Here is a 26,277-nt window from a genome sequence, read left to right as displayed (position 1 = left end):
TTTCAGTATTGTAGAAAGCTTTGAAAGACAAATGAGTATGTAAAACTTGTATGCACTTATGAAAAGGCTTAGAAGGACCTATTAAAATAGGAAAGTGGTAGAGAAATCAACAGTACTGCAGTACTTTAAAGTCATATAAAGCTTTTTTATTTTACAGATACAATGTTGTGACTCCTGCCTGTAGCTGAATATAGTTCTCTAGAAGCTGAGACTTTAGGTTGTTTTAATTGCTCCTAGGAGTATCATTATTGTTTTGAGAAATTGAAATCAGCATATACTGTAGGTAAATACATTTTTGGTGCTTCTCATGTGTCTAATGAGGGCTCTATCTTACTGAACTTCTTTAATGTAACTTTTATATTCAGAAAATGCATAAAGTACAAAAGCCAACAGATAATTTTTAATATGGTTAAAAAATTTATTAGGAGTTTATAACAAAAACTTGGAAACCACAAAATTTCAGTATAAAATGTCAAGCACTTTCTATTTTAACCATCCTTTTGCTGAATTGGCAGCACCAAATTGGTCTCTACCTCCTTTTTTTTCTTCCATTAGAAATGCAGTCCCTCCAGGAAAGCAACTATTTTCAGGTTTTATGCTTAATCCAATTTGGAAGCTCAATCCCTTTCCTTCTGTAGATTTAGGGACTACAGCAGAGCCAAGGAGGGGTCCCCATTGACTCTTGCTGTTTTTGTATAAACAAAACACATCTTACTGGGGATATTTGAGACATAACTTGTTTGAAAACTGTATTGTTAAGACAAGTGACGTGTGCCTGGAAAATTAAGTGGAGTTCAGAGGTTTCAGGCTGTAGTTTTACAACAGTTTTAATCTATCCAGACTGGTAGGGGCTGAGTTTTGGTATCTCTCTGGCCTCTCTGATAGTGTGTGTGCAATTCTTATGTGAGCAACTTCAGCACATTAAACCAACAGAGAGTTATCCACTCTCTTGGGTTTGGCTGGGCTTCTGCTGTTTTAAGGAACTGAAACAGCGACACTTGGGGTATCAAACACAGTTGAGGCGAGGTGTGAGGGAAGAAATGATGTTATTCTAATGCCAGGTATATGTGCACAGATTCAGGCTTAATCCATAATGGAACCATTAGCCATGGTAAAGTTCAATCCAAGCTACCTTCCCTGTTTCATGCTTCAGTAGATCATAGAATTTTGGCTCATTTATGTATCTTTTTTTCTGCTAATGATGAAAATCTGTGCTTTCTAACTCCATGGCTTCAATAGACCTGTTTTAAGTAATGGAAGTTTTGTGAACCTGGAACATGCAGTGTGCGCAGACCCTCATGAGGAAACAAAGGAAACACTTGGATGAGTCCAGATGAGATGGGTGTACAACTGAATACTCTGTGTGGAAGAAATGATGCTTTTCCCTCCTGTTTGGGCCCACAGAGAAGAGTATTACCATTAGCCAAGGGACCACTTCTGTACCTCAGGCAGTAGAAATTAAAAGGCTCTATAAAACAGCTGAAGGGACAGAGGTTTAGTCCCAACTCCTTTTATATATGCTGTTCGTAACAGCTCTCCACGTGTGCTGTGTATCTGTTCATATAGATCCAGAAATGACATCTGGATCTTACCCAGTGTATTAGAAAGAAACCATCTAGTACTCGTCATCATCTTCCAGGTCTTCTCCTGCTGTTGCTGCTTCCAGTGCAGCCAGAGCTGCTGCAACTTCTGCATCTTCCTCCTCAATTCCTCCATTGAAATCTTTATGGTTGGTGTGTGTGGGTGCCTGTGTGACTTTGGTAACAGCCACTGCAGTGATACCACCAGTAAGCGTCTCGCTCGGACTTTCAGAGTCAGTTTTAAAAGGTTCAGTACTGCTCTCTTTCACAGACAAAGGTGGGGTTATACAAAGGCCCTGGTCCTGTATTGCTGAAGCACCATTGTTTTGGTCTGAATGTGCACAGTTGACTGAAAAGCTATCTTTTTCAACATAGTTCCCAGTTTGATTGCCATTTAGGGGATAATCAATATCTGGCAGTCTTATGGCATTGTTTTCTGTCTCCAATATTGAGTTTCCTTTGAGAAAGATGCTGTCTTCTGCAGACTGGGAGTCTGGAATGCTGTTAGGCACATTGCTGGCTGCCTTAATATGACTGCCTGTCTCTAGGTCAATTTCTTGTCCAGACCTTTTTGATTTGGTGTAAAAGTCTCTGTTGCTGGCTGAAGAAGCCTCTGACTGGCTGGAGATTCCCTTTTCACTGGTTTCTTTTGCTGAGTTTGTGTTGGGGTTGAGCATGGAGTGCTCAGCACAGGAGTTGCCACCATTGACTGCAACATCAAACTTTGCAGCACACTTCACAAGGCCATCCTCTTGAGAATCGTTGCCTCTGTGATTCCAGAGAGTTTCTGTTGCACTGTTTACTGGATTTTTATTTTCTGTTTTGTTTACCTCATCCTTCTGGAGTTCATTTTTGGGTTCTTCATTTTCACTATTCTCTTTAAATTTGGATTTATTGCTGCCTTGTTCAGTATGTTTGTAGCTGTTTACTTCATGGATGCATCCAGATGATTGTACTTCTTCTGGATCAAAAATATAGCTGAGTAAGGAAAATTTGTAAAGGAAATGTTACTTATGATGTTAGTCAATATAATTACAAAAAAAGATTAAGCTTCATTTTTAAGCTGAAGGTCTTGAGGAACGAGTGTTACTGAACTTTACCTTGGGTCCTGAGAATGAGTTAAACCGGATGGAAATGCTGAACTATGCTGTTGGCTGCTGTTTCCCAGGACTGATCATAACTAACCCCTGTAGTGAGATTCACCAGGAGGATGTTGGAGAACTGTGTGCTGGTTGTTGCTTGTTTCCAGCCTTATGTTTTGTTTTCTCTGGGGATCTGATTAGCCAATGAGTAGTCATTGCATGGATTGTTAATTAATATCGTTAATTAATATCATGTAGTTGCTAAAATATCTCCCATTTTTCCTGATGTTCTTCCTTCAAGTCTTTTGCTCTTTTCTCTTTTTTTTTCTTTTCCCTCCTGTTTGTTTTCTTTCTCTTGCTCTATTGTTTCCTAGACTTATCTCTTCCAGGGCTTCTTTCTTTTCTTTATCTTCCTTTTTTCTCTCACATTTTCTCCCCACTTCCTTACCTGTTCTACAGAAGTGGCCAAGGGAAGGAGTAACCCTCAAGTGAGGCTGAAATGTGATCTTTATAAAACTAGGTAGCCCTCCTCTCTAGGGAGACTTTTAATATGGGAATTCTCCCCCCACCTAACTACATTTAAAAGCTATGATGGAAGCAAGGAACTGTAGTTCATTTTCACTGCTTGGGAGAGAGGGAGGATCTGACAAAGTGTTCTTTGTTTCAGTGGCTCCTAGTTCTGCTGAATTGAGGGAAGCTCATGCTACCTAAATGAGAAAAAACTTTACTAAAGAAGAGTTTTCAATGCAACACAATTCCTTTTGTGAGGTAGGAGTTATAGAAATGGACCTTAATTACAGTAAATCGAAAGGACATTCATAGGAAATCACTATGCCTATGCTTAAAGATGCTGTAAACTTTGAGAAAACTCCAACCTTTGACAGTGTCTAATTAAGGCAACAGGTGTAGGGGAGCACAGACACATGGTTTAATACTTTTGTTTTATTCCGTCTAAGCAATTCTTGTTCTATTGTACCTTTGTATCATTTTGCAGCACCTGCACCCCATCTGGATTCTCTTTAATCTGAAAAGAGAGAAAGGGAAGGCAAGGGAGAGACAGTGAGTGAAAGCATTATGAAATTAATATATGAGTAATTACATTGAAAATGATGCTCATGTTTAGAAGGGTTTTGTTAGCTAAAAAGAAAGATATCTACACAGGAATGGATGGAGTACTGTTCAAGGTCTTTGTAGGTTGTTGTCTTGCATTGGCAATGGTCTTTAAATGGGGAAAAATCTGGGGAAGAATTTCACAATTCTTAGATAGTGGTGTTCTCCCAGAATAGTTTCGTAAGCAATTTTATGATTTGGAGAATTCTAAGTCAGTGTTTTGGGTGTGGGTTGTTGGTTTGTTGTTTGGTTAGGCAATTTTTTTCCATATTTTTTTTCCACTTGGCACCTATTGGTGAAGTTCTGTACCATGGATTTGCCCAGCTGTTTTTTGAAACAGTGAACTGCTAGCATCTACCACATCCTTTATTCAGTACTTCCACAGACCAGCCTTGCCTGTGTGAAGAATCACCTGCTTTTGTTTGACTTGAACCTGTTTTTACTAGTAGTATTTGGTGCCTTGTAGTTCTTGTATTAGAAGAGGTAGTGACCATCACGTCCAGTTGTCACTATAGCAGAGGTCCTGTACTGTCCCTTCAGTGCTCATCCATTTCAGTGTTGCCCATACTGCCATTGTTTCATGCCTATGAACTGTCCTTGTGGTATTGTCTGAGTCTTTTTGCATTTTAACATCCTATCCAAATAAAGTGTGGGAACTACAATTGCAGAGTTCTCAAGGTGTTTGAAACCTGAAAGAAGCAGGTTTATTCTTTCCTAATATCTTCTTGTTTCTATTCACTTGACCCTGTGACAGCTACTGAGCACTGAGGTGACATTTTTGTCGAGCTATCTCTTAGTGAGACACAGACAAGTTCCTGGGATGGGCATTTTATTATAAGCAGGATGTTGTACCTCCATTTCACAACAGTAAAATTCCAGAGTTTGACTAGAACTAGCAGACTGTTTTGCTACACCATTGCCTGACCCAGTGAGATGCTAAGAACTATCTATTATATGGTTCTTATACTGAAGTCTTTTATTATGAGAAGAAATGGTTTGCTAATTTGGACCCTTGAGAACTTTCCTGTTCTGAACCTAAACTGAAGTCCCAGATCTGAACATCCAAAATCCTTAAAACCCCCAATATTCTTTATGGGTGGTGGCTATCTTATTTCAAGTTAATAAGTCAGAGCAGGTTATTTAATATGTTCTGTCCATTGTTATTCAGGCCCTTTCTTTTTCTCTGAGATACTCTACAACCTTGCATACTTTTGTCAATGCCTAAGGACAGTGGCTCACTTCCCATAAAACCGAAATTGATGAAGCAAGGTTGGGGTATTTTCTGGAGTAATTTATTTACAAAACATCCAAGGAAAGTCGTATTGACTTATTCTTCTCAGGTATGATCTGAACTGCAAAGTGGCAATTACGGTAGTAGAAATGTAAATCAAAACATTTCCCCTCTAAAATCTGACTACAGCTGGTGTTAGCATGGAACTAAATACCTGATGTCAGACCTCTCATTCTTGGAGCCTCTAGGGGCCTACAGTCATTCAGCAGCTGGTTTTAGCCTAGGGTATAGCTGCTCATACCTATGCTCTGTGTCTTTGTGTACACATGAGCTGTTCTGGAGCAGAAATTACTATCAGGAGTAGCCAGCTTGATGTAGTTCAGTGCTTGTTGGGATGGCTTTTCAGCCAGCTGCTTTGCTTCCTTTCTCTTGGTGCTGCTTCTCTCCCTGAAAATGCAGTCTCCCTTCCACGTCTCTGCTGATCTTGTACTGTGTGTTCTCACCCCATATACCATAGCAACATCATAGCAGGAATTCTGGTACAGGGTTTTTCATCTGAAAAGGATTGCCCACTGAAATGCCCACACAGCCTTTGGCTTGGCTTTAAAATTTATAGGTTTGGTGAACCCAGTTCTAATTTGTATGTAGACCAGCTCTGACAGTAGATGTTACTTCTATCTAAGAGTAGGCACTTCAAGTCAAGGTGCTTCTGCTTAGAGTTTTATCTGACAGATTTCCTACTCAGTGATTTTATTTACAAGTTTTGTGATTTTTCAAAAGCATAAAATATTGCTCATAGGTTTTAAGCATTGGGAAGTCCTAATTGCTAGCCTTTATTCTGTTGTAAAAACATTTATGATCATCATAGAAGGCAATTATAAATTGAAATTACTGTTGTTGTTTGCAAAGAAAACACTTTCCGTTTTTTTGGGGGTTTTTTTTTGTTTGTTTGTTTGGTTTTGGTTTTTTTTTTTGTTGTTTTTGTTTTGTTTTGTTTTGTTTTTTTTATTTTGCCTTTTTTTAATTTTTTTTTTTTTTTAATTACAGCTGCTGTTGGAATTATCTCTGCAGCTACTGCATTAAGCTTTCCCACTGATGAGTTAAAACTGAATCTGTCCTCTGGCATGAATAAACTACTACATATGGAAAACAGTGTTATGCTGTGTTATCTTATGAATTATTTCACATCCCTGAAACAGGAATATAGTTTTACAATGCCACTGTCTGAACACTGGCTTTTTTTTTTTCCTTGCCCTTTCCTTTCATTTATAATAATCTTTCAAGTCAGGCTGCAAAATAATTCTGGGGAACAAATTGCTTTTATAGCATGAAAAGGCATGCTTTAATCCTACTTATCTTGTTTTAGGTACCTAGCTCTAAAGACTTGTGTATTGTGTGATGTTCATAGTTGCACTAATGGATAAATAGTACTAAAAAGCTGCTGTCTGGAGCAGTTTGAATCAAGTAAGTTCTACAGACTTGAAACAAAAGAGCAATAGAAATTTCAAACAGTGGATGATAATATGTTAACTGATACTGAATTTAGAAACATTGCATCCTTATGAAGTGTTTCATCTGTCAGATATGCCATGCTGCTAAATTGATTCAGTAAGTTCAGATAAACATGACATGATGTGGAATGCTTTCTTTTAGAACACTTTGGGGGCTATTTTCCCCACGAGAAATGGCTACCTGTCCAAAGTAGCAGTAAAATCCTTGGCCTTAACATTCAGATTCTCAGAATTCAGATTAAACTGCCATAAATCCTAGATAGTATTCTTTCTCGACCGTGAAATTTCTGAAGGCCTGTAAATGTCTGTCACTAGTTATTATGCGGTTACTTAATCCTGAACACTAATGCATCAACTGGCATTAAACATCTGCAAAAATGTGAAATAGAGATTTTTTTTAAAGTTTTTTTAGGTGTGGACTGGGACACTTGGAGCATTTTCAGGAATGAAGTGGAGCTGTTGAGGTGAAAGGAATAAGGAAGCCTAGAACTAAATTTTTTTACTCTCCCTAATTTTGAACTTGAATTTTTCAGCTTTTAGTAGCTGCTGAATCTCCTAAAGTGTGTCTCTGTAGAGGAGCTTGTACTGGTTTCTACAAAATAATCAGATTCTTGCAACATGACAGTGTAGAATAGCCTCTGCATATTCAGTATCAGTGCTTGTTTCATTTAAAGTTATGACACTTTTCTTCAGTGAAAGAGATGGAAGAGGCCCAGCTTTGTTTGTTTGCTCCAGCCAACCCAGCAGACATCCATGTGACCATGTAAAAGATAGTCTAGATATAATACCCCTGCCATATATTAAGTGTTCACAGAGACACCAGGAAGACTTGATGTTATGAAAGACTGACTTTCTTCCTTTAAAGCAATGTGATACAGAAGAGCAAGTTTAAAAAGAAAAAGTTGGAAAAAAACTGCACAATGGAAGGCGGTAGTAATTAGTCTTAGTTCGAGGAGAGCAGGACACAAATCCCATCAGTAAAACAAATGCTGAGAAAGGAGCGGTTGTTAAATACATTTATGGTGGTATCTGCTAAGAGAATGAGATGGGACTTTCCCTGAAAGTGTGAGACCCTGGTGAAGATAACAAGAATAATGTCTGACTCCAAACCCACAATCTTGTGTTTCAAGCCACAGCATGCTTTAAGAGAAGTCTGCTTTTCTTTGTTGGATTTGAGAAACACAAGGTTAAATTACATATTATTTAAATTACATAATAACATAGCTCATATTGTCTATTAAAACTGTGGCTGTGTTATGAGTAAACAAAAGATAAACAAGAGATAATGTCATGGAAAGGGAAGAAGAAATATTTTTGAGTCATAAAAATGGTTTGGCACCTTTCTCAATATTCTTGGAAGTTTACATGGAAACAGAAAAAGGTCAGTCTTATTTTTGTTCATGGTATATTTTTTCTTCTGTCCTTATTTTTATTTTAAATTATTTTTAGACACCTCCAGGAGGAGAGGCAGAAAGCTGAGGGAGACCATATTAAAATAGTTTCTGTAGTAGATTTCAAACAGACAAACTCTGACAACTCTGATTTTGGATCATTAATTTTAATCCAGTCTTTTTTTTTTTTTGGTGGGGTTTTTTTTGTTTTGTTTTGTTTTGGTTTTTTTAAGTTTGTTTGGAGTTTTCATCCCACACACCCTGATGCTTCTGTTGTTTGGCTTTTCACTCTCCTCCATTCTTTCCCACTCTGGATTACCTTAGCAAGTAAGGAGCTTTTTCCTACAGGGGTATAATCTGGGCTGATGAGCCTGAATGATGTATCTCCCAGGGGCCTGAGGTACCTCTTTCTGATGACTTTTTCCAGTAGAGGCACCTTTCAGACTTGATCCTCCCAGTGTCTTCCCCATCAGTTTGCTATGTTCTGCACTCCTTCATGAAACCTGTCCATTCTGAGGATACTGCCCTTAGCTACCAGTCTCTTTGCAATGGACAGAAATCCTTGTTCATCAAAATTAAGCCTGTCTGCCTCACTAGTAACACAAACACAATTTACTTGTTCGGTGTTTTTTTGCTAACAAGGTCTTACATAGATGCCAAATGCTAACCAGCTAGGAGACATATGCACAGAAGCAAGTGTGGGAAGAGAAAGTGCTTGCATAGAAAGATGTGCAGAGGAAATATGGAGAATGTGGGGTGGGAATAATCTTAGCTCTAGTACCTGAAAAGCTTCTCCTAACAGGAGGTGCAGTTTGCCTTCTGTGCTAAGTAGGTATTCACCCCTCTCAGAAGATTTCAGAGACTGTCCTCAGCATGTGCTAAGTCTGAGAAAGGGTCAGATGTGCCTAGGCTGGAGGAAAGGAGTGCAATGTCCATGCTCATTGCAGGGCGGGTGGACAAGACGGCCTTTGAACTCCCTTTGAATCCAAACCATTCTACGAGTCTATGTGTTACTGAGGCATGGAGGCAGAGGAATAACTGATCTGGATGACAGATAATATAAAAGAAGCACAGGAAAACTGTAGGAGGGTGTTAGAGTTGAGAAGAACTATATTTAGAAATTTAGAAAACTAGTAAACATACAGTAGAAAAAATTACCAGCCCATGCTAGAGGGGGAGAGAGAATAACAGGGAAAATCTTGTAAAGGAAAAAAGACGAGGAACATAACTTAGCCACACACTGTGTAGGCCAATCACTACTGTTGCACGAATATTATCTGTAAGAACAGATGTAAAATACAGAGAACGCTTCAAATCCTGTGGGTTTTTTCCTGACCTTAGTCACTGTTTTGAGGCCAGAGGGCCTCAGAACAGGTATAGGCTTGGAGAGCAGGGGAACCCAAAACATTCTGGGCCCAGAATTATCTGAACAACGTGATCTACTTGAAGATGTCCATGCTCATTGCAGGGGGGCATGGGCTAGGTGACCTTTAAGGATCTCTTCCAACCCAAACTATTCTATTATTCTATCATGATCTGTGGAGAGCACAGTCTGTGCTCAAAGCTTCACTGAGACCAATACTTAGAGCTGGACCGAAATCTAATTTTATTTTTCCTGACTGAATCTTAATCTGGAAATTTATTTTAAGTGTGCTTCAGGGAATAACTCAATTGACATATTTAATTTAAAACAAATGAACTACACTGAGGAAATACTGTAATATGATCCCTTATAGGAAGCAGATCCCACCTCATAGGCTATTTTAGTCTGTTTTTTGCTAGCTGAATTGACTTCAGTCTTTTTGTTCACACTTTCTAAAAATGCAGCACTGAGGTGTTGTTCGTGTGCTTCAGTTGTCTTGCAGACCAGCCCTGGTGAGATACCTGGCTGTGCCATCCTGCTGACAGAGTATGACCTGCGGATTGACTTTGAGTCACCCTGCAGTCCTTGCTATCTGTGCTGCTCTGCAAGAAAAGAAAACTGTGCAAGTGCTTTTTCTGCTGCAGTTTACTCTCCTGTTTTGAGGGAGACAGGCTCTATATTTGGGAATAAGGAGTGTCAGTGTCTGCCAGAAAGAGCCTTATGCTATCCTGCCAGCCCAAAGTTATTGCCAAGGTTATTGTTGCTTGTCCTATTTTTCTTTATTTCACAGAGCTGAGCAGCTGTACAGGTCTACCAGCCACTTTTATTTTCTACTGAGAATATTATTTGCCCACTGAACAGCTTGCATGCATTTCTAGTACAGCTAACTGTGAAGACAGGAGAAGTCGACACAGAGAGATTCATCAAAAACCCATGTAAAACTTCTTGAGCCACAGCCTGACTACAGTGGTGACTTACAGCTGTCAGTTTTGGATGTGTGACTCCATTGCCACTCTCTGCTTGTTTCTTTTCAAACGGAACCCCCTGTTTTTAACAGATAAATATGATCATTGCTTCAATGCAAATAATTCTTACCCTGTCATCAGTTGTTAAGACTGAGAATGTATTTTTCTAAAGTGATTTGTTTCCTTTCTCCCTGGCCAGGCTGAATCAAGCCCATGGACTGTACATTGTTCAAGGTGGCCTGATTCTTTGCATTTTCATGACTAAAGTGTCAGACTTCTGGGTGATATTGCACATGGACACTGTGTACAGACAATGGCTATTTATTTCAGTGAGGGAAGAATTTGATGTGTTTTGTGTACTATTCAAGACATGAAAGTTGATGTTGGTTTTGTGTGTGGGATTTAGTGATATAATTTAGGCTTCTTCCCAGTAAAGCCATGAAACTGATTTAGACTTGTAGTTTTTTCAAGGGAGAAAAGTGGCTTTAATCAGTCCAGTTGTCAAAATCTGGAGGGTCTCATTGGTCAGAAGCATGTGTTGCTTGTTATCTGGAAACTTAAAGAACTCTCATAGTTATGGTCTCATAAATTTGGATGCTTTGTGTTCTGACATAGAGTAGTTTTTTCATTACCGAGGAAGTTGGTCTGATGTCACAAAATGGTTTTGCTTCATCACAGTAGTATATAGCAGGATAACTAAATCCTTAAATGACAAAGCTAAGTGAGCAGCCATAGCAAGGGGCAAAGCAAACCAAGTGAAACTTAAACAGAATTGTTTCTAATTAGCAGAACCCCACACTTTTCAGGAGATTAAAGAGCAAAGTGATTTAAAGATTCAGAGGGTTGGAAGACCTCCCCTCTGAAGACATGCTGTGAAAGCTGGAGTTGGTCAGCCTGGAGAAGAGAAAGCTCTGGGGAGACCTTGTTGTGGTCTTCCAGTACTTAAAGGGGACTTAGAATGGAGGAGAGCAACTTTTTACATGGGTAGATAGTAATGGAAAAAGGCAGAATGGTTTTTACACTGAAACAGGAGAAATTTAGATGAGATGTTGGGAAGAAATTCTTTACCCAGAGAGTAGTGAGGCACTGGAACAGGTTGCCCAGACAAGATGTGGATGTCCCATTCCTCAAAGTATTCAAGGCCAGGTTGGATGGAGTCCTGAGCAACCTGATCTAGTGGCTGGCATCCCTGCCCTTGGCACAGGGATTGCAACCAGACGGTCTTTAAGGTCCCTTCCAAATCAAGCCTTTCTATGATTATATGAATATCAAATACCCAAATAACAAACACTATACTTGCCTGATGAACCATCAGTATGGCATCAGCTAATCCCCAAAGTATGGCCCACTCACCAAATAACCAGTGGGAGTATGCTGTCATGATTTTGACCTGTATTTGTGTTGTGTCGTCTGAAAAGGTATGCATATATTAAGTGTTTATCCAGGAAATTTGCAATAGTAATAGTTGACAAAAATGTGCGGTTACTATGATCTTTGTTCCAGGATCACAACAGTAGCAGTCTACACTAATTGTCATGTACATGAAATAGTACTATAATATAATAAATTGTGTATTACATCTTTGAATTGTTCATAACAGCATCCAAGCTAGAGAGCAGCCTCCTAGCTGAGAGGTGTGTCTGCTGTGCAGGGGTCAGTTATGCCCTCTGATTGTGGGTGCGTGCTGTGACGTTTCTCAGTGTAGGGGAAGAGCATCCTGCCAGTGGGATGTCTGGCTACGAACTGACAAGAAGCTACTTTGGCAGTCAGGATGGTCAGAGTAATGGAAATATCTGCCTACATTTGTTTTCTCAAAATGCAGAGAAAAGGTCAGATTTAATCTGCTCTGCTTATACTAGAAAAATACGTGCTAATTATCTTACATATGTGTAGTTGTACTGACAAGAAACTGTGCCAGTACAGTCGGCAATAGCAATACCTGCTAATTGTTGTGTGCCAGTGTAAATGCTTCAGCGGGGATGGGGAGCACCCGGATTGATGCAAATGCAACATTAGAAATTACTCCACTTCTTTACAGCTGCTTTCTTCCCATGCCTCCAGGCATCTAGCTGTGTTTTTATCAGATCCTGACGGGTTTCCTGCTCCCACATTGCCCCTTCACATTTCTGCTTTTTCATGCAGCTGTTTTGCACCTAACTGAGAGGCAGCAGTGGGCAGGTCTCAAGGCAGAGAAGTCTGGGTGTTGCCAGCAGTGCTTGAGCACACCTGCACTTGTTTGTGGGTGTGTTGGCAGAAGGGAAAGGTAATGAAAAGTAGATGCTATCGGTTTTACAAAAGGTGTTCTATTTTGATTTGTAACTGTTGGTCATTGCCTAAGCTGGTAATAATATGCATAGCTATGTTAAGTCCTGCTAGGCTCCTCCTCAAAATGTCCTTCTTTTCAAACCAGTAAGGTCAGCCAGATCTTCCACTTACTCCTGGTGGCTTCCTGACAGTATTAGTCAGCATATGAAGTGCCATGTTTTATTCTCATCATGGATTCCTATTTCTACCTTGACAGTTTCGGGGCTTGTTTGTTTGTGGTGGTGGTGTTGTTTTGGTTTTAGTTAGTTTGTCTTTTCTTTGTTTTGTTTTTAAGAAGTCATTCTTTCACTATTTCATTCACTGACTACTATCTCTGGTAGCTGTTGACTGTTTTATAAACACTTGAGAGAGTAAGGCCAGCTCACACAGAAGGTGAACCTTTTTGTGAGCCATTATTGCTGCAGCAGAGTGTCCTAGAGGGGACGAGGGCTACAACTTGGAGGTGATCTGAACACATAATTTTTTTCCTGTTATGCTCTTTGCAATTGATTTTAATTATTTATCAGATACTTAAAAAGAAATGCATTCTCTCTGACTAGTTCCTCATCATTCACAGCACTAGGTCACAGAACATTTCCCTACCCCCATTATTTACCATACAAAATGATTGTTTTATTTTTAAAAAGTAAAAGAAAGAGTGGGGAAAAGGGTAAAACTCTCACAATCATTAGCCAGTTGGCATAAAGGAAAACCAAATATAGCTGGTAGCATAAAACCATTCATTTCCTTTTCAGCTCAGCTTGTTTTCTACGTTTGGTCTTACCAAACTTACATCATTGTCTAGTGTTTAAATTACTGAAGTTTATGTTTCCTGTCTTTTAAAATTGTTAATCCCATAAAATATAATAGTTTATTTAATAGCAGGGCCTAAAACCCTGAGTCCTGTTTAGTCTCATCTTGTATAGAGGCAAACATAGAAATGTGCTCCTTCCCAAGGGATTCATGGTCTAAGTGTGTGACAAGGCAAAAACTGGGAGGCAGATGGTCATGTACATGTGAAAGAAGCAATCAGCAGAGAAACTATATTTGAGTCAGTAATTGTGTTAGGCTAGGCCTGAGTGGGAATCTGTGTCTGGCAACACAAGTGGAGCCTCAAACTAGTTATAGCCAATTTTTATGGAACAAGGGGGACTGTATCTGAAATGTCATTTCTCTTAAGAGGTTAAAGTGTTTCTGTGTGATCTTGTGCAACTGTGCACTTTGAAGGATGGATTCTTGGGTTCCAGCCCTTCATCTGAAAATCCTTGGTAGTATCCGATGTCTTTTAAAAACACTTAACATAGAAACAGCTCTAGAACTTGGTCTTGAGGTAGTGCTGCCATGAGTCTACAATTCAGAAGGTTCCCTTGCTTATGCTTTGCTCCTTTCCCAGTGGCAGGCTTGAGCAGACTGCTTCAAGGCTGAAGAATGCCATCAAGGACATGATTTTGATAGCTGTGACATGTGGCTTAGAGACTGAGGGTCAAACTGAACTGGGGACCCTAATTTATGATGGAATTCTCTAACTCTTTGAATACTGTGTAAAATAATCACTGCCTCCTCTGTGGTTTTGACTGGGAGTTGGTGTGGGTGCTGTCTTCTGGTCTAGAAGTCACTTTTTCTTAGACTTCCATTTACAGAATCAGCTGATGAGTGTAAGCCGGCTTAAATATAGAAGTATTTTCTAGATGTGGATTGTTTCTTAGCTGAATATAACTGTATATATATATAAAGGCTATTTGTTTTAGCTTCCTGGAATAATTCCATTTTATTGTATCAGTTTTACATGCTTTATTTATGAGTTTTACATGCTTTTTAACATGTTTTTGGATGCTGGTATCAATGAGAAATCCTACTTGGGACATTAGAAAAATGAAAAATGTCAGACAGTGAGCATGAAGGCTACAGCATACTGCTGTAGGATTTAGTGAGAAAAACTTGACAAGCCAGAATGCTTCCTAAGAATATTTTGAGTTCATTTGTTCTATTCAGCCTGGAGAAGAGGAGACTGAGGAGAGACCTTATTGCAGTCTACAACCTCCTCATGAGGGGAAGAAGAGGGGCAGACACTGATCTTTCCTCTGTGGTGACCAGTGACAGAACCCGAGGAAATGGTCTGAAGTTGTGTCAGGAGTGGTTTAGGTTGGATATTAGGAAAAGGTTCTTCCCCCAGAGGGTGGTTGGGCATTGGAACAGGCTCCCCAGGGAAGTGGTCACAGCACCAAGCCTGACAGAATTCAAGAAGTGTTTGGACAGTGCTCTCAGGCACAGGGTGTGACTCCTGGGGATGGTTCTGTGCAGGCCCAGGAGTTGGACTCAATGATCCTTGTGGGCCCCTTCCAACTCAGCTTATTCTGTGATTCTGTGATTGTGCCATCTACATTGTCACACAGGGCCACTCGCTTGCAGCATAGCAGCACTCTGTACACTATGAAATCAAGCTCTTTGTTCGTCCGTCTGCTAGAAGCTGTTGCCTCTTGTATTTGCCTGTGAGTGCAAAAATAATTCATTGGCTTTCTGCAGAAATTTGGGGCTAAACATAGCAGAACCTTTAAAATATGCTGTTGAAAGACTTTGAATCTTTAGGTGATTTTGGTGAACACAGGAAGATGGAAAAAGAGAGAGAGATGGAGATCTCATATTTTAGATATTGTGAAATTCTTGTAAGTTAAAATAAGAAAATACAATTTAGGAAATCAGCAATTAATTCTAAGCAGCTTAACTCCTGTAATTCTGTCATTCTAACTTATTGAAAACTCGTGGATGCACGTCAGTTCTATGGAAAGGCTGAGTGCTTCTTTGATTGTTTGATTGTTTGTTTGTTTGTTTGTTTTTACCCTGTCGAGTCTTTGGAAGTGGGCATGAAGAGACACTGCAGGAGTTTAGCAGGCCTTTATCCTTTAAGTATGCCATACATTTTTACTTCAGGGAGCAATATTCTGAAAATAGACTGGGATGTCTATGGAGATTGCTTCAAATATAGGTATTGGAGTGTTTTGTGTATATGCCTTTGGGCAGGATTTAGGCCAGGCAGGATATGTGATCTCAGCTCTGGTATTCAACTGTAGCTTAGTGTGCTCAAAAATCATCTTGCCCTGAATATTTCAGATGCTTCTGATTTGTTTATATCATACGAAATATTGCTTGTGGCAGGTATTGTGGTGGTATTATTGCACTGCTCAGAACATCAGCCTCTCTTAATACCAAGAAAATTGGATAAAGCCATAAGCAGTTAGAATGAGTCAATGATTCTCTTTTGTAAATACAAAAGTAAAAAAAACCCAACCCAGAAAAAACCATCCCCTTGCCCACCACATAAAAGAAACCAACACCAAAAAACCCCCAAAACAAAAACAACAAAAAACCCCCCAAAAATCCAACACATTGACCAAAGAGATTTCTTAAAATTGTCAGGATATTGTGCTTTTGTGTTTGACCATTTAATGGAATAACCTGCAGCTTTTTGTAAGGAAACTGTTAGAAGTCAGTGTGCTCTCCCTCTCAAACCAAATTAATCCTTATGTTTTCCAATTAGTTGTCTTTTTCCAAATCCCCCCTTTCCCCTGCTTGCCTTCCATTCTTCTTGTTCTTCCCATAGCAAATGCCTGCATTTTCACATTTTCTCTTGCCATTTTTTGCCTGTGTTAACTGTCTTAGATTGATTCAATTTTGTATTCCTGTATTTCTTCTGTACAGTATCTTTTTCTAAACTTCAGAGTGGAAACTGGCAAGCTTTTGTTAGCTACATCAGGAATCGTGTTGGGAAGAAGCACAGTTCTCTTCTGTCACTAGTGCTTGTAGCAGCTGAGTGTCGACACTAGAAAATATTGTGGAGTACTGTAGAGGGAGATGGTTTATGCTGTGGAATGCTGAAGTTACAACAGTGAATGGCCAGTAAGTTTTAAACCTACACAAGGAGAAAAAAAAGTAATCCTACCTTTCCGATTGTACTCCATCAACTTCTTGAAAGATTTGTTTTAAATGTCTTGGTCCTGCAATAGTAAAACGCTTTGCAAGTGGTTTCTTCATGTGCACACATAAGTAAGAAGGATACTCTGAGGCATCAACTGTCTACTGTAAACAATGGGGAAATAGAATAACCTCCTTTTGGTACCATTGTGAATTTTAAATTTAGACAGTGATCAAATAAATCACTTGAGTAGTATGCTCATCCCCTTGAGCTGAACTGGAATGCTAACCTGCTTAAAGTGAGCATAAGCTTTGCTACAGTGGATTAGGACTCATGTGAAGTGTTTAAACAACAACAGTAAAATTAGAAGACTCTCAAATATGCAGTATTATGGGATTATTTTTTCTTTGTATTTTCTTTTTCTTTTTTCCTTTTCTTTCTGGGAACCAGGATATTTTAGTATCAGTTAAAACTTTACTGTGTGCTTGTCAGAACTTCACCTTTCAGATTGTCACAAACTTTGAAACTTAAGAAATGCCTGACATTGCAATAATACTCTAGATATTGGTAAAGCTGTTGTTCTTTCAGACATGTGCTCTAACTAAATGGAAAGCTCAGCAAAATGTTTTTTAATAAGACTTTCTAAAGAGACAAATTAATGAGATAGTTATAGAATTAGTGTATAACAATAATGCAATGCAGATGTTTTTTCTCCTTTAAAAATACAAATATTTTCAGTATTTCTTGTAGTGAGCAAAATGTGAGCTCATGTGAATTTGTGTGTGCATGCAATAATGCATTAATCACCAAGTCAAGCTCATTTCTGTGAAATGGGCAATGTATTTTGCTGTGGGTTTTAGAAATTGGGCCATGTCCTTTCTTTCATTTTCAGCGTCTCTCTGCTTGAGTGATAACTTGAAAAATCTCGGTGTAGCTTACATTACAAACCACAAATCCACACAGAGTTTTGCTTGCACCATTCCTGAAACCTGCAAGGATTTTCTTGTAAGAGAGTGAAGTTTTTATTAGCCTTGAGATCCCTTTCAGCAGAGCACTCCTAGGGTCTAAGCCAGGGTAGTTCATTCCTGAATTCAACATCCATAGGGAATGGGGCTGGGGCGGGACAGTACAAGGCAACAAGGGCAGTACAAGCAACATGGTCATTGCTGCTGTTGCTGCTCTTTTTGCTGCACTCTCTTTGCATACATATTCTTTGCAGTTATAATTTTCAGAATTTATGGGTAAACTCTGACAAGTTCTTACAAATTTCACTATTTAGCTTCCAGTTTAATGGTTGCTGTTTGCCTACAAATTCAAGAGAGCAGCACTGCATAGTGTCTGATCCACAGGTGATATTTAGAAGACTTTCTATTAAAAGCCTCCTGAAATATGATTGAAAACTAAATGCAAATTTAAGTGGCCTGGATATCTGGTGTGACTCATTGCTAAGGAGAACCTGGGATTCATTCAGCCTCAATTCATTTGCCCTTAGAGCAAGTCACTTAAGTTGTCTTGTATGTCACCATTTCATATCCTTCTAAGAGCTTAATGTTTGTGCTGCACTTAGAAGATTTATAGCCCTATTCAATCTTACTGTACTGTTGCAAAGGGTTAAGAATGGTTTTGTGCATCTGTTAAAGGTGTGATCAGTACTTTATGTGAAGTGAATAATAAAGCTTATGAAGAATGAGTCATGGTGTGCTCCCTGTTTTATGCAACCTTTTACTGGGGTCATTTTATGTCCTTTTTTGCATTAATTCTATTTTTTAACAATATAGCTATGATTATTAATTACTAAGAAGATTCCTCCTTTTAATTTTTGTTCTGATCTCTAGTAATCTTACTTGCAGTGTAATTCTGTTTTGATGTCCTTATTTATTTTGTGTAAGCCATGGCCTAAACATTTGTGCATACAGTGAAAGTAAAATGAAAAATAAAATCCATGGTCCAGTTATGAAAGGATGGAGATTTCATTTAACAAATTCAAAAGAGGTAACTTTTAAAACTAAACTTTAAAGTGCATTCTTAAATGCTGTACTTTCCTTTTGTCTGTTTAACGAATTCTGGAGTAGGAGGTTAGCTATAGGGTTTTCCTTTAATTTATTATTGGGTTGTGTTTGTTTATTTTGAATCCTCTGGGAAATTCCTATAATTCTGTAGAAATTTAAAATGAAAATGCCAAAAAGGAGAGTTGCTGGGAGTCACAGCTGTTGGTAAGTTGTCAGCTGACTCCTTATATCATGTCCAATGATAACTGGTTTTATTGTCAGCTTCTGTCTGATGTGTGTAATTGGCTTTTGACCCAAAAGTAGACTGTGCCTTTTCTTTCTTTGAGGAAAAGGGGAGCAAATAAATTAGTGAAACTCTTTGCCTATAATGTTAAAATGAGTGCTAAAAACTCAGTCTCAAGTGAGGTATATTTAACAGAAAAGTAAGTGTAGAAACTGGCCGATAGAAAATTTTCTCATTGTCAGATAGGATTAGGCATAAACCATTCTATATTTGTTCTTAAACTTGAGTTAAAAGTACCCTTTTTTTCACTGTATTTCAACCTTTTTCCTCTTCTGCTTGGTGGTGATAATTTGGAGCATGGCGATTAGTCCTACAAATTGCATACAGACATTTTAATTAAATACTCTTTTTACCATCATCTTTGCTTAGCAACATCCTTTTTGAGATATTCTGGGAAACGTAATACTTGTCTGGTGTGTAAAACAGTGTTCATAAATCAAGGTACGTTGCCATATCCTGCTTGCTTCTTGCTTAGGTTGTTTAATAGTTTTTGTATTACTCTCTGAGACAGAAACATGAAGCCTTATACATCTAGTCACTCCAGCTTACTGCACAACATAATTACCAGTGAGACTCAATCTTTGGAATATGGCTTACCATGGTGGTGTAGATTCTTGAAGTGAATAGTATCTACATGGTTGTCATGGATGCAAGCAGCAAGTAGTTTTCACATTCCAAAATAACCTGGAATTTAAACAAAATCATCAGGCTCTCAGAAGGTCATATTAGCATTTTCCATCTCATTTAGTTGCTGAAAACATGCTATCTTGAAGTCATAAAACCAAAATCAAAATGAAATACTCTAAACTTGCTTTGGCACAGACCATACATAAGCTTCAGAACTTTTTTGACACAGAGAAGTTATTTCCCTAGTTACTTTCTTGTGCTGCTCTTGAATGTCTTTCTAGGCTTTTGGTTTTAAAAGCTGTGTTTGTCCTCCACTGGAAGTGTGCATGGGGTGCTGTGTTCTCTGAGCAGGCTGGACAGTTGTCACTCTGATCCACCTATGGTCCTGCTCCATTAGGAGCTCCCACCCTGAAACTTTCAAATACCACACACAGCCTGTCTTTGTATAATGTGTGAAGTCGATGAGCACTTTTCGTAAGAAAAGTATCCCTCACCCTAAGGATCAAAGAGAAATAACATATTTTACTCAACAGAAGGTTTAACTCCTTCTTTCTAGAAATCATAGCTTGGTCTTCCATGCTGAGCTGAAGATCAGTTGGTTGTAGGCACTACTTGTTTTCCTTTGTTGGTAAAAAGTGTTAGAATTCTATGCTGCCCCCAAGAGTTTCAGCAAATGTTTAGCTATCAATAGTGGTTTTAATTGCCCATTTAATTTAAATGCCCTGAGGTTTGCATTCCCCTCATAGTTTCCTTCTCTATCAGCCTTGGCCCTTGTGCTTTTGTGGTACCATTCAAATATTTTCTATGCTGCAAAGTCTGTTCAACAGCTTTTTTGGGGGTCGTTTTGATGAGGTCAGTTCTTCATTGCAATTTAAGTTTCAGTGGAACAAAACTCTGATTTCCTTGCATTCTTTGTGATTGTGCCCATGTTTTTCACTATAATTGTTTACATATGGTTGTATTAATGTGCTCTCACTGCATTTTGATGGTAAAACTTTGATTAACCTTGCTAGGTGTGGATTCAAAGCCTTTAAGATTCTGTTCTAAGTTCAGGAAAGGGAGCAGTTTTGTGAAATCAGAGCTGAATTTGAAAATCCTGAATTGTTTCTGGGAATGCTTGGAGTGAAGAAATAATTTTCCAGCTGTCAAACTGCACACTCTCTCTCTTAGAAAAAGGAAATGTAGGTAACTGTAGTTGTCTTGGGTCTTGGTTTAGTGAGGGAATTGAGGAGGAAGAGAAATGAATAGTCAGTTTTCTGTACAAAAAGTACATAGGAATTATAGTCATGTTGAGCTTAGTTATTCTATCAAACTTTCTTGAATTTAAGAATTTTTTTGTATATCAGTATGTCAGCTCTTGAATTCTGTTATCACATTACTCCTTATAAATATCAAACTTGTCACCAACAACATGAAGAATGTAAGCAGGTAAGATGCTATGCAACAGGTAATATTTAATGAACATTGTTTAACAATTCTTTGAAATCTGACCAATCTCCCTGATTTGTGAAGCACCTCATCAGTAACTAAAAGGCACAAGTTGTTTCCTGAGTGTATTACCGCAGGCCTGGTTCCTACGGTATATCACCATGTCCCGCAGCCATAGGGAGGAGGAGGAGGAGAAGATCCAGCAGGCAGGAATTGTGCAGCAAGATTGATTTATTTATTTATTTTACAAACCTTTTATGGACTTTTTTCTTCATAGTCTAATTGGACAAAGGACCAGCCACCCCTTGGGGGTGATTGGCCAAAATCCTAAAACATCCATTATCAAAATATTTTCTACTATACCATGAACAAGACTTTCCAAGGTTGCAGGTGGCTTGGTTGTTTACATTCCCTGCTACCTCTTCTGTGAGAGGGAAAAATCTCTCACGGACTTAGAAAATAACAAGAAGATCCTCACTAACAGCATTTTTGTACCTACACTGAGTGGTAAAGACAAGCTGACAAAAGGAGAGATTTTGATTCACAGCTGAAAATAGGCTGTTTGAAAGAGCTCTGTGGTCTTGCCAGTTGTAGAAGAGTTTTCTGGAGTTACTATCTTTCTATTAGCTAAGGATAGTGTTGTCTCATATGCCCATTCATGTCTAGATAGAGGTTCTTAGTCATAGTCATCTATTAGTGAGGCCACTTTGGGTCACTGGCAGAAAGACTTTTATGTTCTGTTTGCTCCACCACTTTTATAGACCATGCTGGATACTTTTTATTTCTTCCTGGTAACTAGTGATCATGAGCTGTTTTAGATGGTAGTATCCTTGCTCCTGGCAGGCTTTCTGCTGCCTGGCCTATGAATCACAACAAAATAAATTTGCCTTATGTTTTACAAAGTGTGGTACAGAATGATAAAATAATTGATTGAAAGAGAGATTCAGAGTTCTTCTGGCCCAGCCTTTCTCTCTGTCAATATAGGTCGATATAGATCTACAGCATAGTATGAAACATGTAACACCCAGGTTTAGCTCATTAATGCATGGAAAGCTTTGATCTTTATTGGCCAGGTCTGCAGGAGCATATGGCTCTGCGGGGCAGGTAAAGCAATGTCAATATAATCTGTCTATGTTTATATAGTTCTTTAGCATTAAAAATCTCACAGGAGCCAAGGGTGAAAGTTCAGTACCCAAAATTTTCCACTTCCATCACAGTTTCCTGTTCCTAGCTTGTGTGTTAAATGTCTTCTGATTGCTTGCCTCCAGCTTTCAGCCCCAATTGCTAGCAATCTGTCTCCTGTTTAAAGAACCTAGAAGAAGAAATAAACACACTGGTGTATTGCTCTATGTTTATATTTGCATATATCATTATGTGCTTTGGCAATACAGAGATATTGATATTCCCTGTAGAAGGAAGTGTTTGTGGCAATTTCCCTAGGTCTGTTAATAGAGAAATTTTTTTTGTTGCTGTAGATTACACTGTTCTGCAGGTTCTCATTTTAGAGTTTTTGTTTATAGGACAAGTAAAATAATTACTGGATAAGAAATGTTTTAAGAGGGACCTCTTACAGCCTTATCCTACAAGTTGCTTGGGCAGGCACAGGGATGTTGAGGTACACAATTTCAGTACACACTGTTCAGCCAGCACTGAGAAACCATGGCAGGCAGTTCTCTGCATGGAACAGGTCTTTTTCTTCCTTTGTAGAAATTCAGGATATGTAGCCTTTTGTATGATCACAATCTGAGAAATCAACCTATCCAGATGCTTCAAAATTAAGTAAGGATGGGGAGTGAGCAAAACCAGCTCCTGGTTCCTGCAGCTGTCAGTGCCCATAAATCATCTGTGTTTTTGCTTTTGAAGCAGGACAAGAGCATGAATTTAATTAATGGGTTTGACTTGCTCTGGAAACACACGGTAGAGAAATCGCCCCACCCACACCTTTCACAAACGCTGTAAACATACAGATGTTATTGTGTATTCACTCATGAATGCTTTCCAGCATCATTGTGCTAGATACAGTTGAATGCCTTAGGCAGGTGGCAATCCAATGACTGCAACAAATCCTTGTTCTTTGGACACCCAGATCAGAGGAGTAGCAGGTTAGCTCCTGTTTTCTTGGTTCCAGCCAGCTTCTGCTTAACAAATGCATTAGTAATGACTGCTACAGAAAACTCTAGGGGAAAACAAAAAGAGTGGGTTTGTCTGTGTTCCATGATTGCAAATTTGATTATAATATGAAAAAAACCGCAAGTAGATTTGTTTTGCCACTCTGGTAAAAAAAAGGGAAAATCTAGTTTTTTTTTTTAAAAATTGTCTCTGCAATGGATCACCAGAAATGTCTCTGCATTGTTTGATTTTTTGTTGTATTTTTAGTTCTACCTTGTTAAGTGCAAAGAGACACAGAAACTGTCAAGCTGGATCAGACCCTAGTTCAGTGCTGTAGTCAGCATCAGGTAACTCAGAAGAAATTGTGCAAACACCCCTGGTATTATGGGGAGGTGGAATTAGCTAAAATCCTAAGGCATCACTATGATGCTCATATCCTGACAAGATCCTGACAAGATCCATGATCATGTTTTTTAAAAATTCATGCCAAAAATATTCATGACAAATTTAAGCTAAAAAATGCTTCTTCTTTTCTACTTTTAAATATTTAAACACACTTATAGCTGTACTGGCCAGACGCTGTCACCAGTAATTCTGGGAAATATTCACAAAGAATGCCAGGGACTGAGCGACTGTTCTTTGTGTTTGTTATAAGAGGACATCTTTCCATCTAACTGTAGAATAAATATTTTGCCTTTCTCTTCTATGTATAGCATTGTCAATTGAAGACTTTGATAATTTAAAAAATTATTATTGCAGCTATGTCTGACTGCATTTTATAACGTAAAAAAAAATTATCATCCTGATTTCATCGTATACAACTTTGTGTAAAGGCCATTTTGCACACTCTGGGGTCTTATGTAGGGGTGATTGGAAAAGTAAATCATCATCCCATCTGCATTACTGGATAAGACTATTTTCAGTATAGGGAATATAGAAGAATATGCATTTCTTCTACTCCTTTTTACCTGGGTTTGCAGCATGTATTAATATGAACTGAAATTTACTGCTCTTTAGCCATCATTGCTGCATGTTCTACTGTGTCTTCTTCATGGCACTGGGTCTTTCTTCAAAGGGAAGAAACTTGTTTAGTCCTTAAGCTTGGTAAAAGTTAGACGGTGAATCACTTGTATTTGAGTGTTAAACTTGGCTCTGTATTGTGTTATTACTTGATTGCTGAAGCATCTGACAAATTAAAGGCAAGGCCTTATCCACAATCATACCCTGAGTTTATCTGTTCACAGAATCATGGAATATTCTGGGTTGAAAGGGATCCACAAGGTTCATTAAGTCCAACTTTTAAGTGAATGTCCCATACAGGGATTGAAACCAGAACCCTGGCAGCATTAGCACCATGCTCTGTCCAACTGAACCAATCTCACCTGTCTCGACATTGTGCCGGGAGCTTCATGGGGATGCGCTGGGGAAAGGCTTGTTTTCAGCCTTTGTGCTGTAGGGCAAAACACAGAGGATCAGTGCCTGACTGGAATGCTGTGGTGTCACCAAGCAGTAAGAGGTGACTTCCAGCTGGGCAGAGCCAAGGACGTGCTGTAAGCCTGACCTCATGTTTCCCTGATGCTCTCCTCTCTGTAGACCTGCTGTGAATCTTCTCTTGGCTTGCCCTTACTGGGGAGCTTGTGTTGTCACGTATTTACTGGTGGAGGGGGAGGTGTGTGTGCTGTAGACGTTTCTTTCCGCTACCTTTTTCATTGAAACTGTCTGATGTGGCATGTACTACCTGACCCAAATATATCCATATGATTAGCTAGTCTTGCCAGCTTTTATCTGGGTTGCAAGTATCTTGCTTAGGGCCTGTTTCTTAAACACTATTTCCAGGCACCCAGGCATCTCCCAGTCTCTGACTATTTTCAGGCAATGGTGACAAAGCAATGTCTAATTTAGCTACAAAAACTAGTAAGGTTTCTGAAGAGTATAATTCACTGTCATAAGCACTTTTGTTGGCAAAGAGCCATGGGGAGCCACCTCTAGAAATAGGGTCTCCCTCTCATGTTTTTGAGGATGTGGAAATGGATGACATGAAATCATGGGCTATAATTTAGACAGTGAGAGGTTTGCAGATTGATTCTGTAAGTAGAAAAATCCCCTGAGGAAACATTATGTCTATAATCCTGTCAGTCAGAAGGTTAGAGTTAGTCAAAAACTAACGTACACAAATGGCTTAATAGTAAAGATTGTGCTAATAGAGGTAAGAAATTTAGCTGAAGTATTTTGCTGAAGGCTATGAAAATTGGATACCTTTGAAAAATGCTATTTCTTTTCCAGAAGATATAGTAGAAAATTGTTCTGAGCTATAATTAGTTGAACATGATGCTTCTACCGCAACATTAGGAATATTTGTAATTAAGTAAATTTGTGGTTGAAAGAATCCCAATGTGCTTAGCATTCAGTTATATATTTGGATAACATATGTAGCCTTTAGGGCTCAGATTTCAGAGTGGGATTTGGTCATTATAGTTCATAATTGTGTGAATATTACACTGACACAATTAAAGTATGAGCCAGTGTGAGAGAGAGGTGCTTCAGATGATATTTTGAATCCTCAGTGCTAGGAAACACAGAATTGGGAGAAGTTTTTCCTCTTCACTTTTTTTATATGCATATATATATATGTATATAATCCTACTCACTGTAGTTAGATTGTGGAAAGTCCTACACAACCAAATTTAGTCTTCAATAATGTACATTATTAAGCAGTGACTGCTGCTTCTTCCTTCTGCTTTTGGTAGGCTGCATCCTCCTTTTGAGAATATGTTTTTCTTGAGAGAGTGGAACCAGTTTTTGTCTTGCTTCAGAAGTATGATCCTGATACCGTTTCACTGACAAGGAGTGGAGCAAATGGATGGGCCCTTGTTCTGTAGTTGACATACATTTAGGTAGCTCGTCTTACATCAGTAATCAGTGTAATCAAGCCTTGCTAAAAATGACACATATGTTTGGTTTACTATTTGTTATGAAATACTTGCACCCACAGTGTGAACACTCCTGTCACATCTAGGGGATGGGCCTTGCAATCCAGGGGAAGTTGGCTGACAGCTTTCTGGGTTCTGCATCGGAGAAGCAGGAGCACTTAGTCCTGGAGAGCCAGGACTGGAGCAGGTGTCAGTGAGGTGAAGTGCTAATATGAGGCTTATCAATGCTTACTGCTTTCCTGAAGTTCCCCAACTTGTGTGTGGAAAGTGTAAAGCTGTACCCAAAGGCCAGAAAACCCCATTGCCATAGTAGTAGATAGCTCTACCCTTTTCTCCTTCTGCTTTCTGTGAATGCAGAGACCAGACTGTGGTGGGGCACCTCCTCTGGGGAGTTTTTTGTTAAAATTTAGTGTTCACATAAGGGCCTAAAAGGCACATAAAATC

General features: G+C 38.9%; 1 protein-coding gene across 4 annotated transcripts in view; it reads right to left on the bottom strand.

Annotated features, from left to right (window-relative positions):
• Positions 1–124: 124 nt before the first annotated feature.
• Positions 125–26,277, bottom strand: part of CUNH4orf19 (chromosome unknown C4orf19 homolog) — a 41,779-nt gene continuing 15,626 nt past the window's right edge. Inside the window, exons 2-6 of one of the 4 annotated variants that reach the window (XM_017744656.1) lie at positions 24,286–24,353; positions 19,337–19,423; positions 16,475–16,611; positions 3,639–3,686; positions 125–2,558 (exon numbers count right to left, since the gene is read on the bottom strand). In XM_017744656.1, the coding sequence (XP_017600145.1) occupies positions 1,616–2,558; positions 3,639–3,686; positions 16,475–16,566 (1,083 nt within the window). In that variant the 5' untranslated portion in view covers positions 16,567–16,611; positions 19,337–19,423; positions 24,286–24,353 and the 3' untranslated portion in view covers positions 125–1,615. The remainder of the gene's footprint in view (positions 2,559–3,638; positions 3,687–16,474; positions 16,612–19,336; positions 19,424–24,285; positions 24,354–26,277) is intronic. The other 3 variants (XM_017744655.1, XM_017744657.1, XM_008641361.2) reach the window with 3 other exon arrangements.

The sequence above is a fragment of the Corvus brachyrhynchos genome, unplaced genomic scaffold, assembly GCF_000691975.1.
Source record: "Corvus brachyrhynchos isolate BGI_N302 unplaced genomic scaffold, ASM69197v1 scaffold17, whole genome shotgun sequence".
Classification (NCBI taxonomy): Eukaryota; Metazoa; Chordata; class Aves; order Passeriformes; family Corvidae; genus Corvus; species Corvus brachyrhynchos.
Note: the sequence above shows the minus strand (reverse complement) of the source record. Positions and strands in the feature narration are given on the sequence as shown.